General features: G+C 36.2%; 1 protein-coding gene across 1 annotated transcript in view; it reads right to left on the bottom strand.

Annotated features, from left to right (window-relative positions):
- Positions 1 to 18,811, bottom strand: part of Cwf19l2 (CWF19 like cell cycle control factor 2) — a 72,445-nt gene that overhangs the window by 24,462 nt on the left and 29,172 nt on the right. The window contains exons 9-12 of the mRNA XM_021171789.3: positions 11,095 to 11,185; positions 8,649 to 8,735; positions 4,385 to 4,501; positions 1,602 to 1,739 (exon numbers count right to left, since the gene is read on the bottom strand). Coding sequence (XP_021027448.1) covers positions 1,602 to 1,739; positions 4,385 to 4,501; positions 8,649 to 8,735; positions 11,095 to 11,185 — 433 coding nt within the window. The remainder of the gene's footprint in view (positions 1 to 1,601; positions 1,740 to 4,384; positions 4,502 to 8,648; positions 8,736 to 11,094; positions 11,186 to 18,811) is intronic.

The following is an 18,811-nucleotide window of genomic DNA, read 5'->3' as shown; positions in this document are numbered from 1 at the left end:
TTCCTGAATAAGCAACAGCCTGGCGACCAAGTGCTGACAGCATGGCAACAAAGCACCAAGGATGGACTGGCAAGGGGGATGGGCCTTCCCCCTTCTAAGCACAGTCTCTTAGTAAACTCGCAGGCTTTGATCAGAGAAAAATTGGTCTTGGCTTCATTCTTTTCTCGCCATCTTTCTCTCTTTCAGCCCCAGCCTGCCTTCCGGTTCATGTAGGCCGCCGGCCGGCCTCCTACTACAGAGATGGAAGACACCAAGTGACTTCCAAATACAACAAGCTTGACACACATACAAACTCACACTCAGCTAGCATTCACACATCTAAACAGATCCAAAGCATGTGGGATTCCAGCACTGAGAAGTGAAGTGGACATAAGTCCCCAACGGTAATCCAGAAGCTATCTTCAAGCTATCTTCAAGAAGCCAGCACTGAGAAGTGAAGTGGACATAAGTCCCCAACGGTAATCCAGAAGCTATCTTCAAGGGTTTTGTGGTTTTGTTCTGTTTTTTCTTTTCTCGTTTTTTTATTAGATATTTTCTTTATTTACATTTCAAATGTTATCCCCTTTTCTAATTTCCCCTCCAAAAATCCCCTATCCCCACTCCCCTGCCCCTGGCTCTCCAATCCATCCACTCCCATTCCCACTCCTGGCATTCCCCTATACTAGGGCATAGAGCCTTCACAGGACCAAGGGCCTCTCTTCCCATTGATGATCGACTAGAGTCACAAGTTCCACCATGTGTTTTCTTTGATTGGTGGTATAGTTTCAAGGAGCTCTGCGGGTACTGGTTAGTTCATATTGATGTTCCTCCCATGGGGCTTCAGTCCTCTTCAGCTCCCTGGGTATTTCTCTGGCTCCTTCATTGGGGACCCTGTGTTCTGTCCAATGGATGACTATGAGCATCCACTTCTTTATTTGCCAGGCACTGGCAGAGCCTCGCAGGAGACAGCCGTATCACCAGCTCAGAAAAATTAGATTTCCCCAATGGAGTCTCGCTGGGTATACAAACTACACTTAAAGGAGGTTCTATGCCCAGTAGCAGATGGCCCCCAGAAAACAACCTCAATGGTATTTTTTGTAGATGTTTTTTAAATCTCATAATGCTTTAGGCACAATTTATTTAGATTGCTCTTGAATGCATTATTTAGCATTACTGGTCTTTTGCTTGTATATTATGGGTTCTAATTTTGTACTTTTATGTGTGTATGTTTCCTGTGCTGCTTCTTTGTTTTTTTTGGTTTGTTTCTTTTTTTTTTTTTAACCCCTGATTGTTTTTTTTAATTTGTTTGTTTTCTAGAGAGAAAGAGAGAGAACATGGGCTAGATGGATGGGTAGGTGGGGAAGATTTGGGAGAAGATGAGGGAGGAGAATAACTATTATCAGAATCTATTATATGAAAGAACTGTTTTCACTTAAAATATTGGAAAAAACATCATACAATATCGGCCCTAATATTTTCAATGTAATAATTTACCATGTAAAAAAGTTCAATTTAATGAAACAAACTAAGACTAGAGACTATCAGATCTCTTTAATATATACATCACTGTCAAACGATGAATCAGTTTCTCAAAATGCAAAGGTTTGCTGTGACTCTCTTACCTTAGATGCCATTTTCATGAAAAGTCTGTTTTGGTTGATATCTGTTCCCATTTTCTCATTCTTGACTAAATCTTTGAGGCTCAAATGATCATCATCAGGAAAGTATCTAATCCTTTCTTTATCCTCATGGGTTGAAACCTATAGCAAAGTGAACATAATGAAGTTTCTGCAGATGCTTTGAATGGATTATTCATGAATCTGATAACAAAATCCCACCACATATCACAATTGTTCCATGTGAATGAAGGTCTGTCAAGTGTAAAGAAGTAAACTTAGTACTTCTTGCCCTTCCCTGCCTTCCTCCCCAGAAGAAAGTATCACACTAGGTGATTGCCGAGTTTTGTTTAAAATTATAACTGTCTTTTCCCCTCTCTTCTGCTTTTCTTATACTTAAAATTCCTTTCCACTGTGGAAGGAAGATTGCCAGTATTCAAACAGGAAATAAGCATATAATAAACAGAGTCAAAGGTTCACTGCTCTGGACCCAGTGTTTGTATCCCTTCCTCAACTCACACAGTATCACAGTCTCAATATAATGGCTCCAAGAGTCAAGACTTTGGAGAGGTAATCAGGTCATAAGGGTGGAGTTACCATGACAGTGACAGCACCTGTTCCGTCTCTGCTCATTATTGTATGATAATAAAATGAAAAAGCCATCACTGTAAACCAAGATATTGACCCTACCAGTGCCTTCATTTGGACTTCCCAGCCTCCAATAAAAATATATTTCTGTTGGCTAGGGAACCAATCTGACTTGTTCTAATAGGCAGACTGTTAAAATGTTACACTGCTCTTATTTCTTCACTATCCTGAATGCCATTTGCTATGATTTCCCTGGCTCTACATACTAAACATCTGGCCTATGCTAAAATGTAAATTCCAGCCCTGAATGACTGTGCCTCTGACTTTAGTCACTTATTAAGATTGTTGAGTAGTATGCAACTCAAAATAGCACCTGACTATGTTTATGGATTTCTAGTCAGTTCTGCTGTTTTATATATTCAATCTTTTATTTTTCTTCACATCTCTCTAGCTTCCCCAGTCCTCCCATTATATCAGCGGTATCAACGTCATTTCTATTTATTGATTTAATTAACTAGTATCTATAGCAGGATAGGCATTCAACAAACAATATTTGACATAAAAGCCCCAACATATAATCATTTGTATATTGTGTTGTCATAATTTAATTTAAAGAAAGTGAATTAATTGTGTTGTTTTCACAACCTTTCAGAATGCTCAGGGTAGTGCTAAAAACTAATTGCCAGAGCTGAAAGATAGAAAAGAAAACGAGGTGTTTAAAAGTTCATAGCACCTACATAATTAAGACAATATTGTGTATGAACACCCTATTCCAAGGCCTCAGATTAAGTGTTTACAAGGATAACAGATCTTAGAGGTCAAGCTTTTCTATGTAAAATATGGTAAATATAAGAAAGAAACTAAATACAAAAATTAAAGAAACGTACATCAAAATTAAAATTGTGGTGTGTCTTCTGTGTGCAGTCACTGGGCAAGACACAGCTGAATTGTTAGGCATTTGTAAAAGGTAAAAAGATACAACTAAGACTAAAAGTGACTATTTTTTATTTTCCAAAGTTTTCATTTCAGAAATGTCTAGTCTAATACAAAATGAACTTAAAAGAAGAAAAAGAAATATGAATCAGTACCTTCCGTCCAGTTCTTTCTTTTTAGGCAGACTCCTAGCTGGTCTGCTCCCAAGAAGACCCCATATCGTGACCCATCCTAGAGGATGTGATGTACCCAGATGACTTGGTAAGAACACCCGCCCCCAGTTCCAGAGCTGCCCACTGGGAGCCTAGTGGATGCAGGACCTGTCACGCACAAGACCCACCACCATCACCACCACCATTGCCCTTCTGCCCCTCCTGGATCCTTTCTGCTGGCAGTCCTTTCTCCTGGGGCAGACTGCTAGCTGGTCTGCTCCTGTGAAGACATCATATCCTGAGCCATGCTAGAGAATCTGCTGCACTCAGAGCAGTTCATACCATATCCTAAGACATCCCAGAGGGAACTTATTGTGCCTACCTCCAGCAGGAATACAGGGTTCAAGTAAGGGGGGTATTGCCATCCCACAGTCAAAACTCTAACCCATATTTGTTCCTGTCTAAAAGAACTGCAGGAATGGAAATGGAGAGGAACCTGAGGAAAAGAAGGTCCAGCGAAAGACCCAAAGTGGAATAAAGCTCAAGGGGAGGTCCTAAGGCTTGACACTATTACTGAAGCTATGGAACACTCCCAAAAAGGGACCTAGTATGACCCCACTCCAGAATACCCAACAATCAGCTAAAAGTCAGATGCAGATATTTGCACCCAACCAATGGACAGAAGCTGCTTACCCCTGTCATTGAATTAGGGAAAGGCTGGAAGAAGTTGAGGAGGAGGACAACCCTGTAGGAGGACCAGCAGTCTTAATTAACTTGGACCCCTGAGATCTCTCAGTCACTGGACTACCAAACAGGTAGCATATGCCAGCTGATATGAGGTCCCCAACACATATACAGCAGAGGACTGCCAGGTCTGGGTTCAGTCAGAGAAGATGCACCTAACCCTCAAGAGACTGAAGGCCCCAGGGAGTCTAGAGGTCAGGCTGGGTGAGGGTTGGGGGCATACTCATGGAGACAGGGTTGTGGGGAGGAGGTGTGAGATGTGGAACAGTGGGAAGGTGGAAGGGAGGGAATAAAATCTGGAGTGTAAATAAATAAATAAAAGACAAAAAAAGAAAATGTGAATCAATACATAAAAGCATATGCTAGACATACTCTCTTTCTCTTCCTTCTTTCTGCTTTCATATCCAGGGTTTCTCTAGGGCTGCTCACAGGCCACATTCTTCCAGACTTATCTGTTTGAATAAGGATTACTTCTTGTTCATCTTCATGCTATAGAAAAATGAATGAGTTTAGTTAATGTTTGAAAAACTCAAACAATGGTAAATTTCTATACTTAACAATGAGAAATTACAGAAAAGATTCCTGTTTTCATACAAAACTATGGGTTATTTTGAGTCTTTTGGATTTAAGTTTTTTAAGTCTATTGGATTTTTATCACCTACTCTAAAGTGACAGTAACAAAAGACAAGAGGGGGAGAGACCAAAAGTTCATTTTAGTATTTTAGTAACTTAACTATGGAAACAACCTTGTATTGTTTTTAATTGTGCATACTGGGTATTGAACATAAGGCCTCACATATAATAACCCTCATATTTAGTTTGAAAAAAAAAGATTCTGAGATATATTCTTGCTAAATTGTTTAGAGTGGCCTTGAACTAACAGGTAGGAATGGGGTAGGAGAAAGACTCAGTTTTCTTTAACAAACTTCTGACTCACTAGTCACTGAGAGTTTGACCATGTTCAAATGAATATATGGACAACATAAATTTGAACTGGTGTACTGTTTTTCTTTTTCTTCTTTTTTATTTTCCAGAGAAGGCACAAGGGAGGAGAGGGGTGGACTTTAAAGGACTGAAAAGTGTGATCAGGGTGCATTATGAGAAATTCCCAAATAATCAATAAAATCTTTATGGTAGGAGAAAAAAAAGATGATAAAGTACCAATATTGTATTGGACCTGTATGAGAATACCCATCTCTGATATAGTGGATATCATATGCAATGGGTGTTGCATAAACGTATAACTTGTAACGAGGCAACCAATTGTCAAAGCAGTCTTTTCAAAGTAGCTATTGTGATGATATTAATGTTTCCTTGTCTTAACACTTTTCAAATATCTTTCATGTGTCTGGCTTGTCATAAGCTATTATATTTCACATAGTTTAAAGACATTATCTTTTCTAAAAAATTGTAGCCAAATGTAACATAACACAACATAAACTTAAAATGGCATAGCATAATGAACATAAATGTCATTGGTAATAATCAAAAGAGCATCAGGTGATAGATTCATTAAAAATCATTGAAAAGAAGCCGATCAAATTATTCACATTTTAATCTCCTCCTCGTGTCAGAACTCAATATAAAAATGAATTCCATTTACATTTAATAGCTCTGATGTTGAAGAAATACAATACATTCTTATTAATGTTCTTAAAGGAATCTATTTTCCTCCAAATAGTTAATCAAGATTAAAGACTGTCACTACCTTTCACGCTTATTTTTGAGATGTTTTACTTTAAATCTTTTACCTGTCCCCTTGCTGGAAATATATAGATGGAAAAATATAATAATGTGACTCCTAACTTTATTATGTTGTGAAAGCTGCTCTCTATTCTAAAGATTTTTAAATTAATTATATAATCACATTCCTTGATTTGAAAGTATTTTACTATGTTTATCACATTCTCTAGACTTTGATTCCTTTTAGTTTTGTGTGGATGTGTGCACAGTGATATATATGTGTATACATGCAAACGGAGACCAGAAGATGACCTTGGACGTGATTCTTTGCCCTCCTGTTTTGCTTTGTTTGTTATTTTTACACTGGATTTCTTACTGCCCCAGGATCTATCAAGTAGGTTAGGCTGGCTAGGTAATAAGCCCCAGCAATCTGGTTGTCTCCTCTGTCGCAGGACTAGGGTTATCACGGATTCTAGGAATCCAACTCAAATATTTTATTGACTGAACCATCTCCAAAGTTCTTAAAAAATTTTATGCCTTTCTTTCTTTAACTTAGTTACTCAATCAGCAACTATTTTCAGCATCCGTACTTCTACAAAATAAAACACCTGACCTCAAGGTTATAGCTTCACTTAGGCATTACTCCCATAGGAATTATTAATATACAGAAAGCTAGATTCACTTTCTGTTACAGCTTAGAGATATCTGCTATATGCTGGTAATTCCAAGATTTACTGATTTCCCAGAAATCCAATCTCACTGCCACTAATACTGTCCCACACTCTACTATTAAACATAAACCTAATTGTGCTAGTCTTTACTTAATCTAGAGAGTACATTATCAAAGACCAGGGTGATGCTCAAAATGACCAGTTGTCACTGATTGCATATGTTACTAATACAATAAAAGAACAAAAAACTGCACATTCATAGATCTTTGAAGTCAGCAAAGAACAATTTTGTATAAATTCATTTAAATTAAAAATTGAGACATTTTCTATAGTCTTGTATTTTTATTTCACATACATGAATATTTTGACTGCATACAATATGTGTGCCTGGTACCAGAAGAGGCTAGAAAAGGGTGCCAGACTCCGTGGAACTAGAGTTACGAATGTTTATGAATTACCACGTGAATGATAGAAACCAAACCTATAGTAATATCACAGAGACATCTTTCCAGCTCCATTTCCTATATTCTTTATTTAATATCCCACATGAGTCACATTTTTTGACACTATCAGTCCAAGATGAACACAAGAAACACACATTTTATACATCTATAAACAACCTTAACCCTTCATGGAAGGCTAGGAGTACTATAGTAAATACTAGAAAGGCCAAGAGTCTGGAAGGCCTTCAACTTCTGACCCTGAACTTCTTTTCTAGTTCTTCATAATTCTGGTAAATTTACTATATATTTTCGTTTCAGTTCACGAGAAAAGTTATCTTCTTATTCAATAAGGAAACCAAGAATGTAATTACAGCCAACAATTAGTTACCAAGTAATTCTAACTTTTAAGTGAATTTTAAAGCTACTTAAGCAACTTAAGTGAATACAACTCTATATCACAAGTTACTTAAAAAGTTGTGCTATTCTGTCTGAACCACCTTTTTCAGGCCAAGTCAAAGGTAAATAAGAGAGTCCTTAATAAATTCTTGATAAACAGAATTAACAGATAAGGGCCTCAAATAGATTGATAAGCTCTCAAAAACAAATAACAAACAAACAAACAAACAAACAAAAAACCCACTTCTTCCCCTTACGTGTCTTTATCACCACTCTGTCTACTTTTCTTTCCATAATGTTGCTAGTAAGTAGTACCCAAAGCGACTAATTCACTTTATGCACCTACAACAGAGAGGTTCATTCTACAAAGAAAACAGCCTGGCTTGGTGGCACATGCTTTTAATCCCAGTATGTGGGAGGCAAAGGCAGGTGGATCTGTGTGAGTTCAAAGTCAGCCTGATCTCCATAGTTTGTTCCAGGACAGCCAGAGCTATATAATAATGAGACCTCATCTTAAAAAACTAAGAAGGAAAATAGGTAAACCATTATTAGCATCCATGTTACTATTTTTTTTCTCCAAAGAAAGTAAACACACTTTCTACTACAAACAAAAAGCATTTATATAAATTTTTCAATTCCTAAGAATGCCAGAGTTTTAAATTATTCCCAACAATCACAGTTCAATCTGTACAGCTTTCAGTTTTGCAAACACTAAAATGGAATGTTTCATTATAAATATTTTTGCGTGGATATTCTTATAAATAAATCTCAAAGTGCTTTGTCTTATCCATTCAGATCAATAAATCATCTTTATGGCTCGCAAAATTTGTGAGTTCTTAGTTAAAGGAAGAAAGAAGAAAACAAAATACTTTTCATTAAGTCAACTTGGTGATATAGCCAGGGTTGAACATTGTCTACTGGTATGTAAAGTAGCTATGGGGAAGCAAATACTATTCTCCCATAAATATATTACCAATATTATAGTAAGAAAGATCAGTATTTGCCGAAAAAAAAAAAAAGTAGTAGATTTATCTCCAAATCTAGTTGTGACTTAAAACTCTCTGTCTCACTCTTCCTGGAAAAGGATATAAAACCTTCTGATAGACATCATCATTTAGATTTTGATTGTCCCTCCATCCCTACTCAAATGAAAGTTCTTTTTATTTGTTTCATGCAATACTAAGTAAATGAACAAACCACAGATAAAATAATTTGCCTTGTATAAAATTAATATCTAATTCAAGTCTCTTAATTTTCTGTACATAAAGAATTTAAAGACACCAACCTGCAGAATCTAGAATAAAAGCAGATTTCATTGGCCCTAGGATGAGGTTTCCATGAAGGAATCCTCATGAAATTTACACACAGACATCTAGTGTTACAATAGCAATAACATTAAACAAAGAAATAATATACATAATCAAATAAACTTTTATTACTTACCTCTACGCCCAATCTTTTTGCCGGTATCTGTGTTTCTTTAAATTTATTTGCCTCTTTAAGTTGGGCTTTAAGTTGTTCAGCTAATTCCTTCAAAATAAGATCATAAGCTGTGGTGTTAAATTTTTCATTACAGACTATTTCAAAGATATAAGACAGAAAACAGCTTAGCAAAAAGCCCTATAGTCAACAGCTATCTTCAATCATCAATTCACACTAAATTTTAATGCATATACCTCAGATACAAATTGCTAGATGAGAGCATTTGTTTATGGTTTTGAGGTGGTTTTAAGAAATTTTATTTTGAGAGGCATAAAAATGGAAGAAATACACTTGAAATATATTAGGAATCACACTTTTGCAATTTCTTAGGTATTACAAATTTCTAATATGGAAAACCAGTTATTTGTCATAGGAAGAAATCACAAAAAAAATTATATTTTCTTCATTTCTGATAAGAAATTTACATAAAAATTTTGAATATATTTCACTATCCTAAGAACTTTGTAAATTTATGTAAACAAGACATGATAAACTAAATAGATTTATGTGACAAAAAAGAGCATGCTAATCTGCAATGCTTCCATGAAAAATAGAACGCTGCTTTTTTAAATATATAAGTTAACCTACTACTATGTGACCACTCCACTGTTTTCATTGATTCCTCTGTGCTTTCAAACATTAAACTTCAGGTTTTTCCCTACTATAATCATTTAATAGTTAACTCATCTCTCATACTAATTTTTAGGCTGAGCTAAATTTCACTGATTCAAAGAAAGACAGGAAATAGACACAATCTTTAAAAAAAATTGAGAAAAAAAAACTGATCTTCTTTAGCTGCCTCTTGAATTATTAAGGAAAACTGTTCTGATAGTATAACAGAATAAAAAATGTAGAGAGCATTTACATTTAAATTTAAAATAAACCCATGCTTAGAAGTGGGCTTACTATACTAGAACATAGAAAGATTCCTAGCTTTGCTACTCTGCCATATCTAACTTAACACAAATTAGTATAATGGGCATATCACCATAAATACATGGTTGAGTGATTAGTTCCTATCAAATCACTCCTGTTTCTCTTTAACTTGAGACAAACTGGTCTTCCATTCATAATCATTATTTAGGTTCTTTTTAAAACATTTGTAATTTATTGGTGTGATGCATCAGAGCATATGTATAGAGATGAGAGGACAACTTGCAGTAATAAGTTCTCTTCCTTCCAGTATGTGGGTCACATAAACCTCAGGTCATCGGCTTTGGTGACAAGATTTTAGGTTTTCATTTTAAGAAAGTAATAAGCACTGTTGGACTGCACAAAGCTCAGTGATTAAGAGCATTTGCTGCACTTACATACGACAAGAGTTCAATTCCTAGCACATACTTCGGGTAGCTCACAACTGCCTATACCCCCACATATCTTGGGGATCCAATACATTTTTGTGGCCTCCATGGGCATCCCAATGTAAATGAATATACACAGACCCATATACAGACATTAATAAAAATTTTTACACCCAGGGAAGGAGTTACAGAGACAAAGTTCGTAGCTGTGATGAAAGGATGGACCATTTAGAGACTGCCGTATCCAGGGATCCGTCCCATAATCAGCTTCTAAACGCTGACACCATTGCATACACTAGCAAGATTTTGCTGAAAGGACCCAAATATAGCTGTCTCTTGTGAGACGATGCCGGGGCCTAGCAAACACAGGAGTGGATGTTCACAGTCAGCTATTGGATGTATCACAGGGCTCCCAATGGAGAAGCTAGAGAAAGTACCCAAGGAGCTAAAGGGATCTGCAACCCTATTGTTGGAACAACATGATGTACTAACCAGAACCCCAGAGCTCTTGTCTCTAGCTGCATATGTATCGAAAGATGGCCTAGTCGGCCATCAATGGAAAGAGAGGCCCATTGGACTTGCAAACTTTATATGCCCCAATATAGGGGAATGCCAGGGCCAAAAGAATGGGAATGGGTGGGTAGGGAAGTGGGGGGCGCTATGGGGGACTTTTGGGATAGCATTGGAAATGTAATTGAGGAAAATATGTAATAAAAATATTAAAAATCAAAAAAAAAATAAATAAAAATTTTTAAAGAATATTAAATTTTTACAAAAAGAAAATAAGCATTCCTAATAAGTTAAAATGGAAATAAAACAAAGACACCTTTAATTCCTACAACTATGTCCCAAAATAGAAAAGTTAAAAATAACAATTATTTTTCATAAATTTCAGAAATCTAATAAAGGGGAGACAGCACATATATATCTCTGGTAGAGGAACTGTAAGAGTAGTATTTCTAGAAATTCTCAAGAATTTCCTTAAGAAATTAAGAAACAGTAACTATCTTCAAAGCATGCCACAGACTAAATGACCGATGCTTCTAAACAATCTGTGATAATTAAACATTTCACTCTTCTCCAAGTGAAAACACACAGGGTCTTACCATATTCCCCATCATTTCTGCCTTGATAATCTTGGCCCCCAACTTGTTCTTTTCATCAACATTTAAGATACAGGTGGACTCTGCCTCTGGACTGAAGGTGAAATAGGACAGGGGACAGGCATAAGTCATAAAGCAACCTCATGCATTAGCTTAACTCATTTCACCAAAACATTCAGCGCTAATAGTAGGTCACAGTTCTAACACATAAAATTTAAAATCAGCATTCTAGGGTGAGCTACACTTCAAGATTCTGTTAAGAACTCAAAAATTGTCAATATAATACTGTTATAATAATAACTGAAAATAATCCCAATAATTTTAAAATAAATATATAAATTATATATATTGCTATTATGTTAATGTTTTATATTATATTAATAATATTATTATATATTAGTATTTAAAAATGGTATTTTTGAATATTCAACCAGTGTAGTGGTACACACCTGTAATATCAACACTCAGGAGACCAAATTTAGCAGCTGTCATGAGATAGAAGCCTGTTTGAACTACATGGTGAAGAGGCCAATCTGGGCCATATTTAGAGACTCTGTTGCAGAAATAAACAAACAGAATCTATACTCACTCTAAGAAAGAAATAAAACAGCCAGGCAGTAGTGGTGCACACCTTTAAACCTAGCATTTGGGAGACAGAGGCAGGTGGATTTCTGAGTTTGAGGCCAGCCTGGTCTACAGAGTGAGTTCCAGGACAGCCAGGGCTACACAGAGAAACTTTGTCTCAAAAAAAAAAAAAAAAACCAAAAAACAAAAAAAGAAAGAAAGAAAACAAAAGCACTAATATCAAACTACAGTTTTCTAAACTTGAGAAATTCTGTATTCCATATGACAAGTTATTGATCATCTTAGAGCTATAATCTTGAGAATATTTAGTTGCAGTCAACAAGTAAAAGCAACAATTGTGCATTCTCTTATAAAACTGGCCCATGATTAATTAGAAACAAAAGTAATTTTGCTACATCCACTCCAGTGAAGTCTGCATGACAGGTTTAGAAACCTGAAAGCAGTCCTGAGGCAAAGAGTTTCATGGAAACTTAGCCTCCTTGAACCCTGGCATTCCCCTAGCGCGTACAATCAAAACCTGTCCCCATGTTAGTCTGGTGTATGGATCCATGTGCTCTCTTTCAGTATTGTTTTATTATAAGTGCTTTTAGGGATTGATTTTGACATATAGCTAAGCCTTTGCCAGTGTTCCAATGTCTTAGAAAGTCCTTGAACCGACCATGAGCTTGGAATACGGGAAAAATGTTACCTAGTCAGTAACATTCAAATTTACTTCTAGTAGAGATAGTTAAACTAATTTGGCATTACAATTTACTTGAATAGAGCTAGAAAAGTTCAGGGCTAGTCTACAAAGTAATTACTTAGAACAATAGCTGAGTCACACCCAAACACAGGAATACACAATGCCTAGGAAATAGGTGGGTTGTAGTATTACTCATGAAAGGGTTTAGTAGAACGGAATTCCCCTGATGCAGGTTTTTCACTAGGCACAGAGGAATAGCATAATCAGGTATTTACTAAAGGTGGTGGGTTTAACAATAGACTAGCATTGTATCAGAACATTCACCTGGCTCCTGTGTTTAGCTGATTTTAATTAAGGGTTGTTCCTATTCTCAGTTGTAAATAAGGCCTGGCTCCCACTATCTTTTTATGTATGCATTTTCTTTGTTTTGTGTCAAGAATCAGTGTACCTTGATGAATGTATTCGCCTAGCTTTCTAGTTTTTCTTCTGTATTATTAGACTGGTGCTCACTTTGAGAAAATACATTCAGATACACACTCTCTCTGTGTCCATGTCTGTCTGTCACTCTTTTCATCGCCAACTCCATGCCCACCTGTCCGGAACCCTAATTTCCCACAGATTGAGAGAGGCCGACTGGGGCCGATCTATGGCATAATTTAAAATTGAGATCATGTGCAAATCTCAGAAAAAGCCTCATGTAAGAAAAAAATTCAGCCAACAACAGATAACCTAGCTTAAGAGTCAAGGCTACAAAACACAGAGGGGGGAACCTTGCAAGAGCCAGAAGGAGTCTAAAGCAAAGAATAGTAACAGTCCTACAAATCCAAAGATCCTGGTACAGAGTGCTAAAGAAAAGAAAGCTATATGATGAAAGAGTCCCTCAGGGCTGCCCTGGAATGTTCGTCAAGGCAATACCTATGAAAAGAAAAACAACTTTACCAGTTAATTAAAGAAATGTTCTGAGGTATTCTGGTAATATTATCTATATAATAATTTGTCCCAAGCCGGGCGTGGTGGTGCACACTTTAGTCCCAGCACTCGGGAGGGAGAGGCAGGCAGATTTCTGAGCTCGAGGCCAGCCTGGTCTACAAAGTGAGTTCCAGGACAGCCAGGGCTATACAGAGAAACCCTGTCTCGAAAAACAAAAAACAAAACAAAACAAAACAAAAAAACAAAAAAAATTGTCCCATTAGCCATAAATCATAATTGCATAAGTAAGAAAATATTGGGTAAAATGCTTAGGAAATAATACCCCATACAGTAAAATACTGCTCAGAACCCAAATCAAAAATGTTAAAATTAAGTAGTAAATGGCTTCCAACATTTCAAAACAAAAACCAAAAATAAATACATGACACATTTGACTCAAAATGTTCTTATGAAACTGATCAATTTATACCATGATTCATATCAATAAACAATGGGGAGAACATGCAGCACTCATCAAGTAAATATCATAACATCTAGCACCCAAATATCAGATATGCAAGTAAGTAGAAAAGTAATTAAGAGAAAACTCATAATCAAGAGAAAAAACCCTTATCAAAATCAAAAGACATAAGAACTGACAGATAGAAAAAAACAGTCATATTTAGTTATTAGTACAAATGCATCCCATCTATTCATAAAGAAATAATAAAGATATTAAAAAGATATTTTAGTCTTATAGTCAGGCTTGGTGGTTCACATCTGTACACAGGAGGCTAGGAGGATAGAGTATTCAAGGACAGTGTGGCCTCTGTCAATACAAAACCTTGTCTCGAAAGGTACAATGAAGATGCAAATTGAATTTCTACTCAGGGAAACTACAAGCCAGAGATTAAAAAAACTGACAGTAATATTTTTAAAAGATTGGATTACTAAAAAACCTGTAGTAAAAGGCAGGTATTAGCTATGGACCTTTTCAATTAACAAAGGAGTTCTATAAATATAAATATATAAATGTGATATATGTAAAAGAATGAAAGATACACTGTCTCAATATTAGTCAAAGGAAAGTTGATGTATCTATGTTAATATGAGATAAATTACTATATAACAAAAGATGTTGTACCCTGGACAAAGAGGGTTATTTTATAAGAAAAATGGATTAAGCTATCAAAAGTACACAAGAATCTCTACATCCATGTACCTAATAAGGAAGCTTCACAAAGCAAAAACTGATAGTATTTCAACAGACTACTCCACAATAAAACTATGCATTTCAATATTTCTAAACACTATAGAAGGTAAACAGGAAATTAGCAAGAATATGGAAGATGAATAACAACTAAATGAGCTACTGACAACTCACAGAACACACCACTCAACATCCATTAGTTTAAGAAGAATATAACAAACAAACAAATATATATATATATATATATATATATATATATATATATAAACTGCTTGCCAAAATAGACCATACTCTGAGCCATAAAATTGGTTTTCATAGGAAGTCTAAGAAACCAGGTTGTTCGAAAAACGTTTTCTGATCAATGATATTAAATAGGAGGTCAATAACAAGCACTGTTAGATGGCTTTCAGCTACCTGGACCCTCAGCAGCCAGCATCAAGCAAAGAGAGAAGAGAAAATGGAAGGCATTTTGAACTGAATAAAAGTGTAAACTCAATGTATCTCAACTTGTAGGGATCTTCTAGGGTTTGACCTTGTAGAAAGCAGAGAATTCATTACCTATTTGGAAACAACAGATATCAGGTAACACCTTTAATCAAAAAAGTTAAAAAAAAATCAAATCAAAAGTAGTCAGAATATAAGAAAAAATTAAAAAGCAGAAATAAAAATCAAATCATAGAAAATTTCAATAAAACCAGTTGCTTTTTGAATGCAATCAATAAAGCAGATGAAGAAAACAAAAATATGGACTATCAACAAGGAAACAAGAGTGAAGTCATTACTAGATATTCTAAGCATTAACCAAAAAGACACACAAGCAACTTGAGGAGATACTCCGCACCTGATCTGTAGTTATTAAGAGATAGTATAGCTGCGGCCTATCGCTAATCACCAGGTTAAAAAGCCTGCCACTGCCAAGTGCTTCAACATAAATAGGGTAGATGATGGTTCCATATTCTACTGGTAGTAACATAAAATGGCATGCCCATTCTAGGAAATAGTCTAGAGTGGAAGCACTGTATGATCCAGTAATTCATCTCTTAGCAATAGAAAAGAAAGCATATGTACATGAGTGCATACTAAAGTTTTGTTGGTAATGGTCCCAAACAGGAAACAATCTAAATGTTCACCTACAGGGAATGAGAATGCAGACTGGTTTACAAACCAATGATATTTTACCCATCAATAAAAAGAAATGAACTATTAACATGCATATTAACATGAATGAAGCTAAAAACAATTATGCTCAGTAAGAGAAGCCAGCCTCCCAGCAAAAATACACAATGCATTTCCCACTTACATAAAATGTCTGTGGTGAAAGAAAGCAGAAGGGTCTGGAAATGGAAATGGAGTTAGGGATGTGGAAACGGGGGGGGGGGGGGGGCAGGAGGGGAATATTATAAACATTCACCAGAAAACTTGCAGAGACTGTGTTTCACAAGATACACATAAGCATATTCCAAAATTTACAAGTTTTGTACAGCTGTTTATCATGCCAATTACACTTCATAAGGCTTTTAAATTTTCAAAATAAAAGGAGCAATAAAAAAAGGTAAGGCAAAAAATATTTCCTCTCCAAAAAAACCCAAACAAAACCAAAAAACAAAACAAACAGAAACAAAACACAAACAATCAAAATACTCCTGAACTGAAGGCTGAAGACTTGGTGGCCATGAAAAAAGAAGGCTGCAGAGGCAAGTGCTGAGACCTGTGGGACTGCTGCTGCTCTGGCAGAAACATCAGTAAGGGACCACCATCCTTGATGCCCAGAGGGAACTGAAGGAAGTTTGGGTGATGCAGTATTCTGAAACTTTTGTGTACTCTTTTTCTACACTTTTGACTTGGGACATCCTTAGCCCTTCTAGATTGTGATTTTGGTTTAGGAGACAGGGTCTCTTTTGCAATGGAACCACCAGGTCCCCAATCTCTCTGTCCTTGCTGCTTTAAAGCAGTCTTAACAAATTTTGATTGACACATTAAAAAAAAAACCCTCAAATTCTCAATTAACAAAAATGAAATTTTATAGTGACCTTAGTTTGCAAGAGAATTATCAGCTAACTGGTCAGTTGTAAGGATCCCCCATCCCTATTTTTCCAGATCTGGGACTGCACACATTCACAAAAATGTTGAGAACTAAAGTCAAGTTCAGGTCCTCATGCTTTCTCAGCAAGGAGACCAAACAAGCACACAATCCTTTCCTCAGCCCCATGGTAGTACTTCTGCTTCTATCTCCTGCATCTCTCTTCTGTCTCTGACATTGTACATAGAGCCATATTTTAGACTATTAAAGCCTGGCACATGGCTACTCTGTTATAACAAATGTATCCTGGGTAAAGTTGCAGAAGGTCTCTGCTAATGCTCATCTGGGATGCATATTAGTTCTTCACCCTATCACTTTGTTAAGAAATGCCCCTCTTCCCTCATGTCTCAAACCTTAGCTGAAAAATTAAATCAAGAGAAGGTAAGAAAGAAACAGTGAAGTTAACCTGAAGCCTAGAATTTCCAACATACTTATAGAACAATCTCTTTCTCCAGGCTCTCTAACGATCTGTAACACTGAGCAGACACTTTAAGAGAAACACATAATATCTCCTACTGTCCTATATACAAGAAAGAAGTATAATTTTGTTTGATTTTCTTATATTACATGCATATATCTGCAGTCCTCATTATAATTAGTTTCTAAAAAGAAAACCCACATTTTCCCATCAAATTGTGAGCGCTCTCTCTCTCTCTCTCTCTCTCTCTCTCTCTCTCTCTCTCTCCCACCCCTACACACACACTGAACTTCTCAGAAAGAAATAATGAAAGGGTCCAGTTCACTAACATTGTAGTATATATTTCAAATTAAAACAGGCGAATAAAGGTTACTTAAAATACTGCTCTGGCTTTCAAGCTCCTAAAATTTCTTAGCTAATATATTTTTTTCTAACGAAAGAAAACTATACATATGTAAATTTTATCTCTAAAAATAATAAGCTTAAAGCTTTAACTCATATGAGCCACTACTAAGTGATGTTTTCCTATAAGATAATCACAAGTTAAAAAAGAATGAAGTAGGGCTGGCAAGATGGCTCAGCGGGTAAGAGCACTGACTACTCTTCCGAAGGTCCTGAGTTCAAATCCCAGCAACCACATGGTGGCTCACAACCATCCATAATAAAATCTGACACACTCTTCTGGTGCATCTGAAGTCAGCTATAGTGTACTTATGTATAATAATAAATAAATATTTGGGCCAGAGCAAGCAGGGACTGAGCGAGCAGGGCTGACCGGAGCTAGCAGAGGTCCTAAAAAATTCAATTCCCAACAACCACATGAAGGCTCACAACCATCTATCTGTACATGGACTCACATACATAAAATAAATAAATCTTAAAGAAAGAAAGAATGAAGTAGAAATGATAAAAATGATCAGATGAAAGAAAGTGAAACAATGGATGGAAAAGAAAAGGTACCAATGGGGCTGGTGAGATGGCTCAGCAGGTAAGGGTACTGACTGCTCTTCCAAAGGTCCTGAGTTCAAATCCCAGCAACCACATGGTGGCTCACAACCACCCATAATGAGATCTGACACCCTCTTCTGGTGTGTCTGAAGTCAGCTACAGTGAACTTATGTATAATAATAAATAAATCTTAAAAAAAAAAAAAAAGCTACCAATGATGCAAGTAAAGAGAAAGAAAAACAAAAGTACTACTAACTACACTTACCTCAAAGAAACACATTCCATGGAAAAATTTGTTTTTTAAAAATGTAAGTATCTGGTAAAGATTCAACAGGCTATAGACTTGCCAGGTAAAATGCTTATATTTAGTTAAATCCCTGTTAGCAACAAGGTTTTTATATATTTGTTTGTTTAAATCATAAATATGTCCAATTGCTTCAAAGAAGTTACAATATTTTCATTTACTAAATCAAGCAACCCTAGTGATATAATGAGAATTACAACCTCAATTCCCTCAGTTTTTATACCTGCAAAATGCAGGACTCAGACAATGATCTCTTATAGTCCTAAAATCAGAATGATAATTTTTTTCTTTTGTTTTTTTGAGACAGGGTTTCTCTATACAGCCCTGGCTGTCCTGGAACTCACTTTGTAGACCAGGCTAGCCTCGAACTCAGAAATCCACCTACCTATGCCTCCCGAGTGTTGGGATTAAAGGCATGCGCCACCACGCCTGGCTGTGATAATTTTTTATAGCTCTGAAGTCCATTGGTTTTTAAATTTCCAAGAATCCTGGCATTTAACAATCTAACATATCTTATAATACTGTTCACACAAATGAATAGCCTCCAGCAGTAGTCCTTCACTGACTCTTTCTGGCACTCTTAA

The sequence above is a fragment of the Mus caroli genome, unplaced genomic scaffold, assembly GCF_978045245.1.
Source record: "Mus caroli unplaced genomic scaffold, Mus_caroli_1 scaffold_11, whole genome shotgun sequence".
In the NCBI taxonomy this organism is placed as follows: Eukaryota; Metazoa; Chordata; class Mammalia; order Rodentia; family Muridae; genus Mus; species Mus caroli.
The sequence above is the reverse complement of the archived record's forward strand: the minus strand, read 5'-3'. Positions and strand labels throughout refer to the sequence as shown.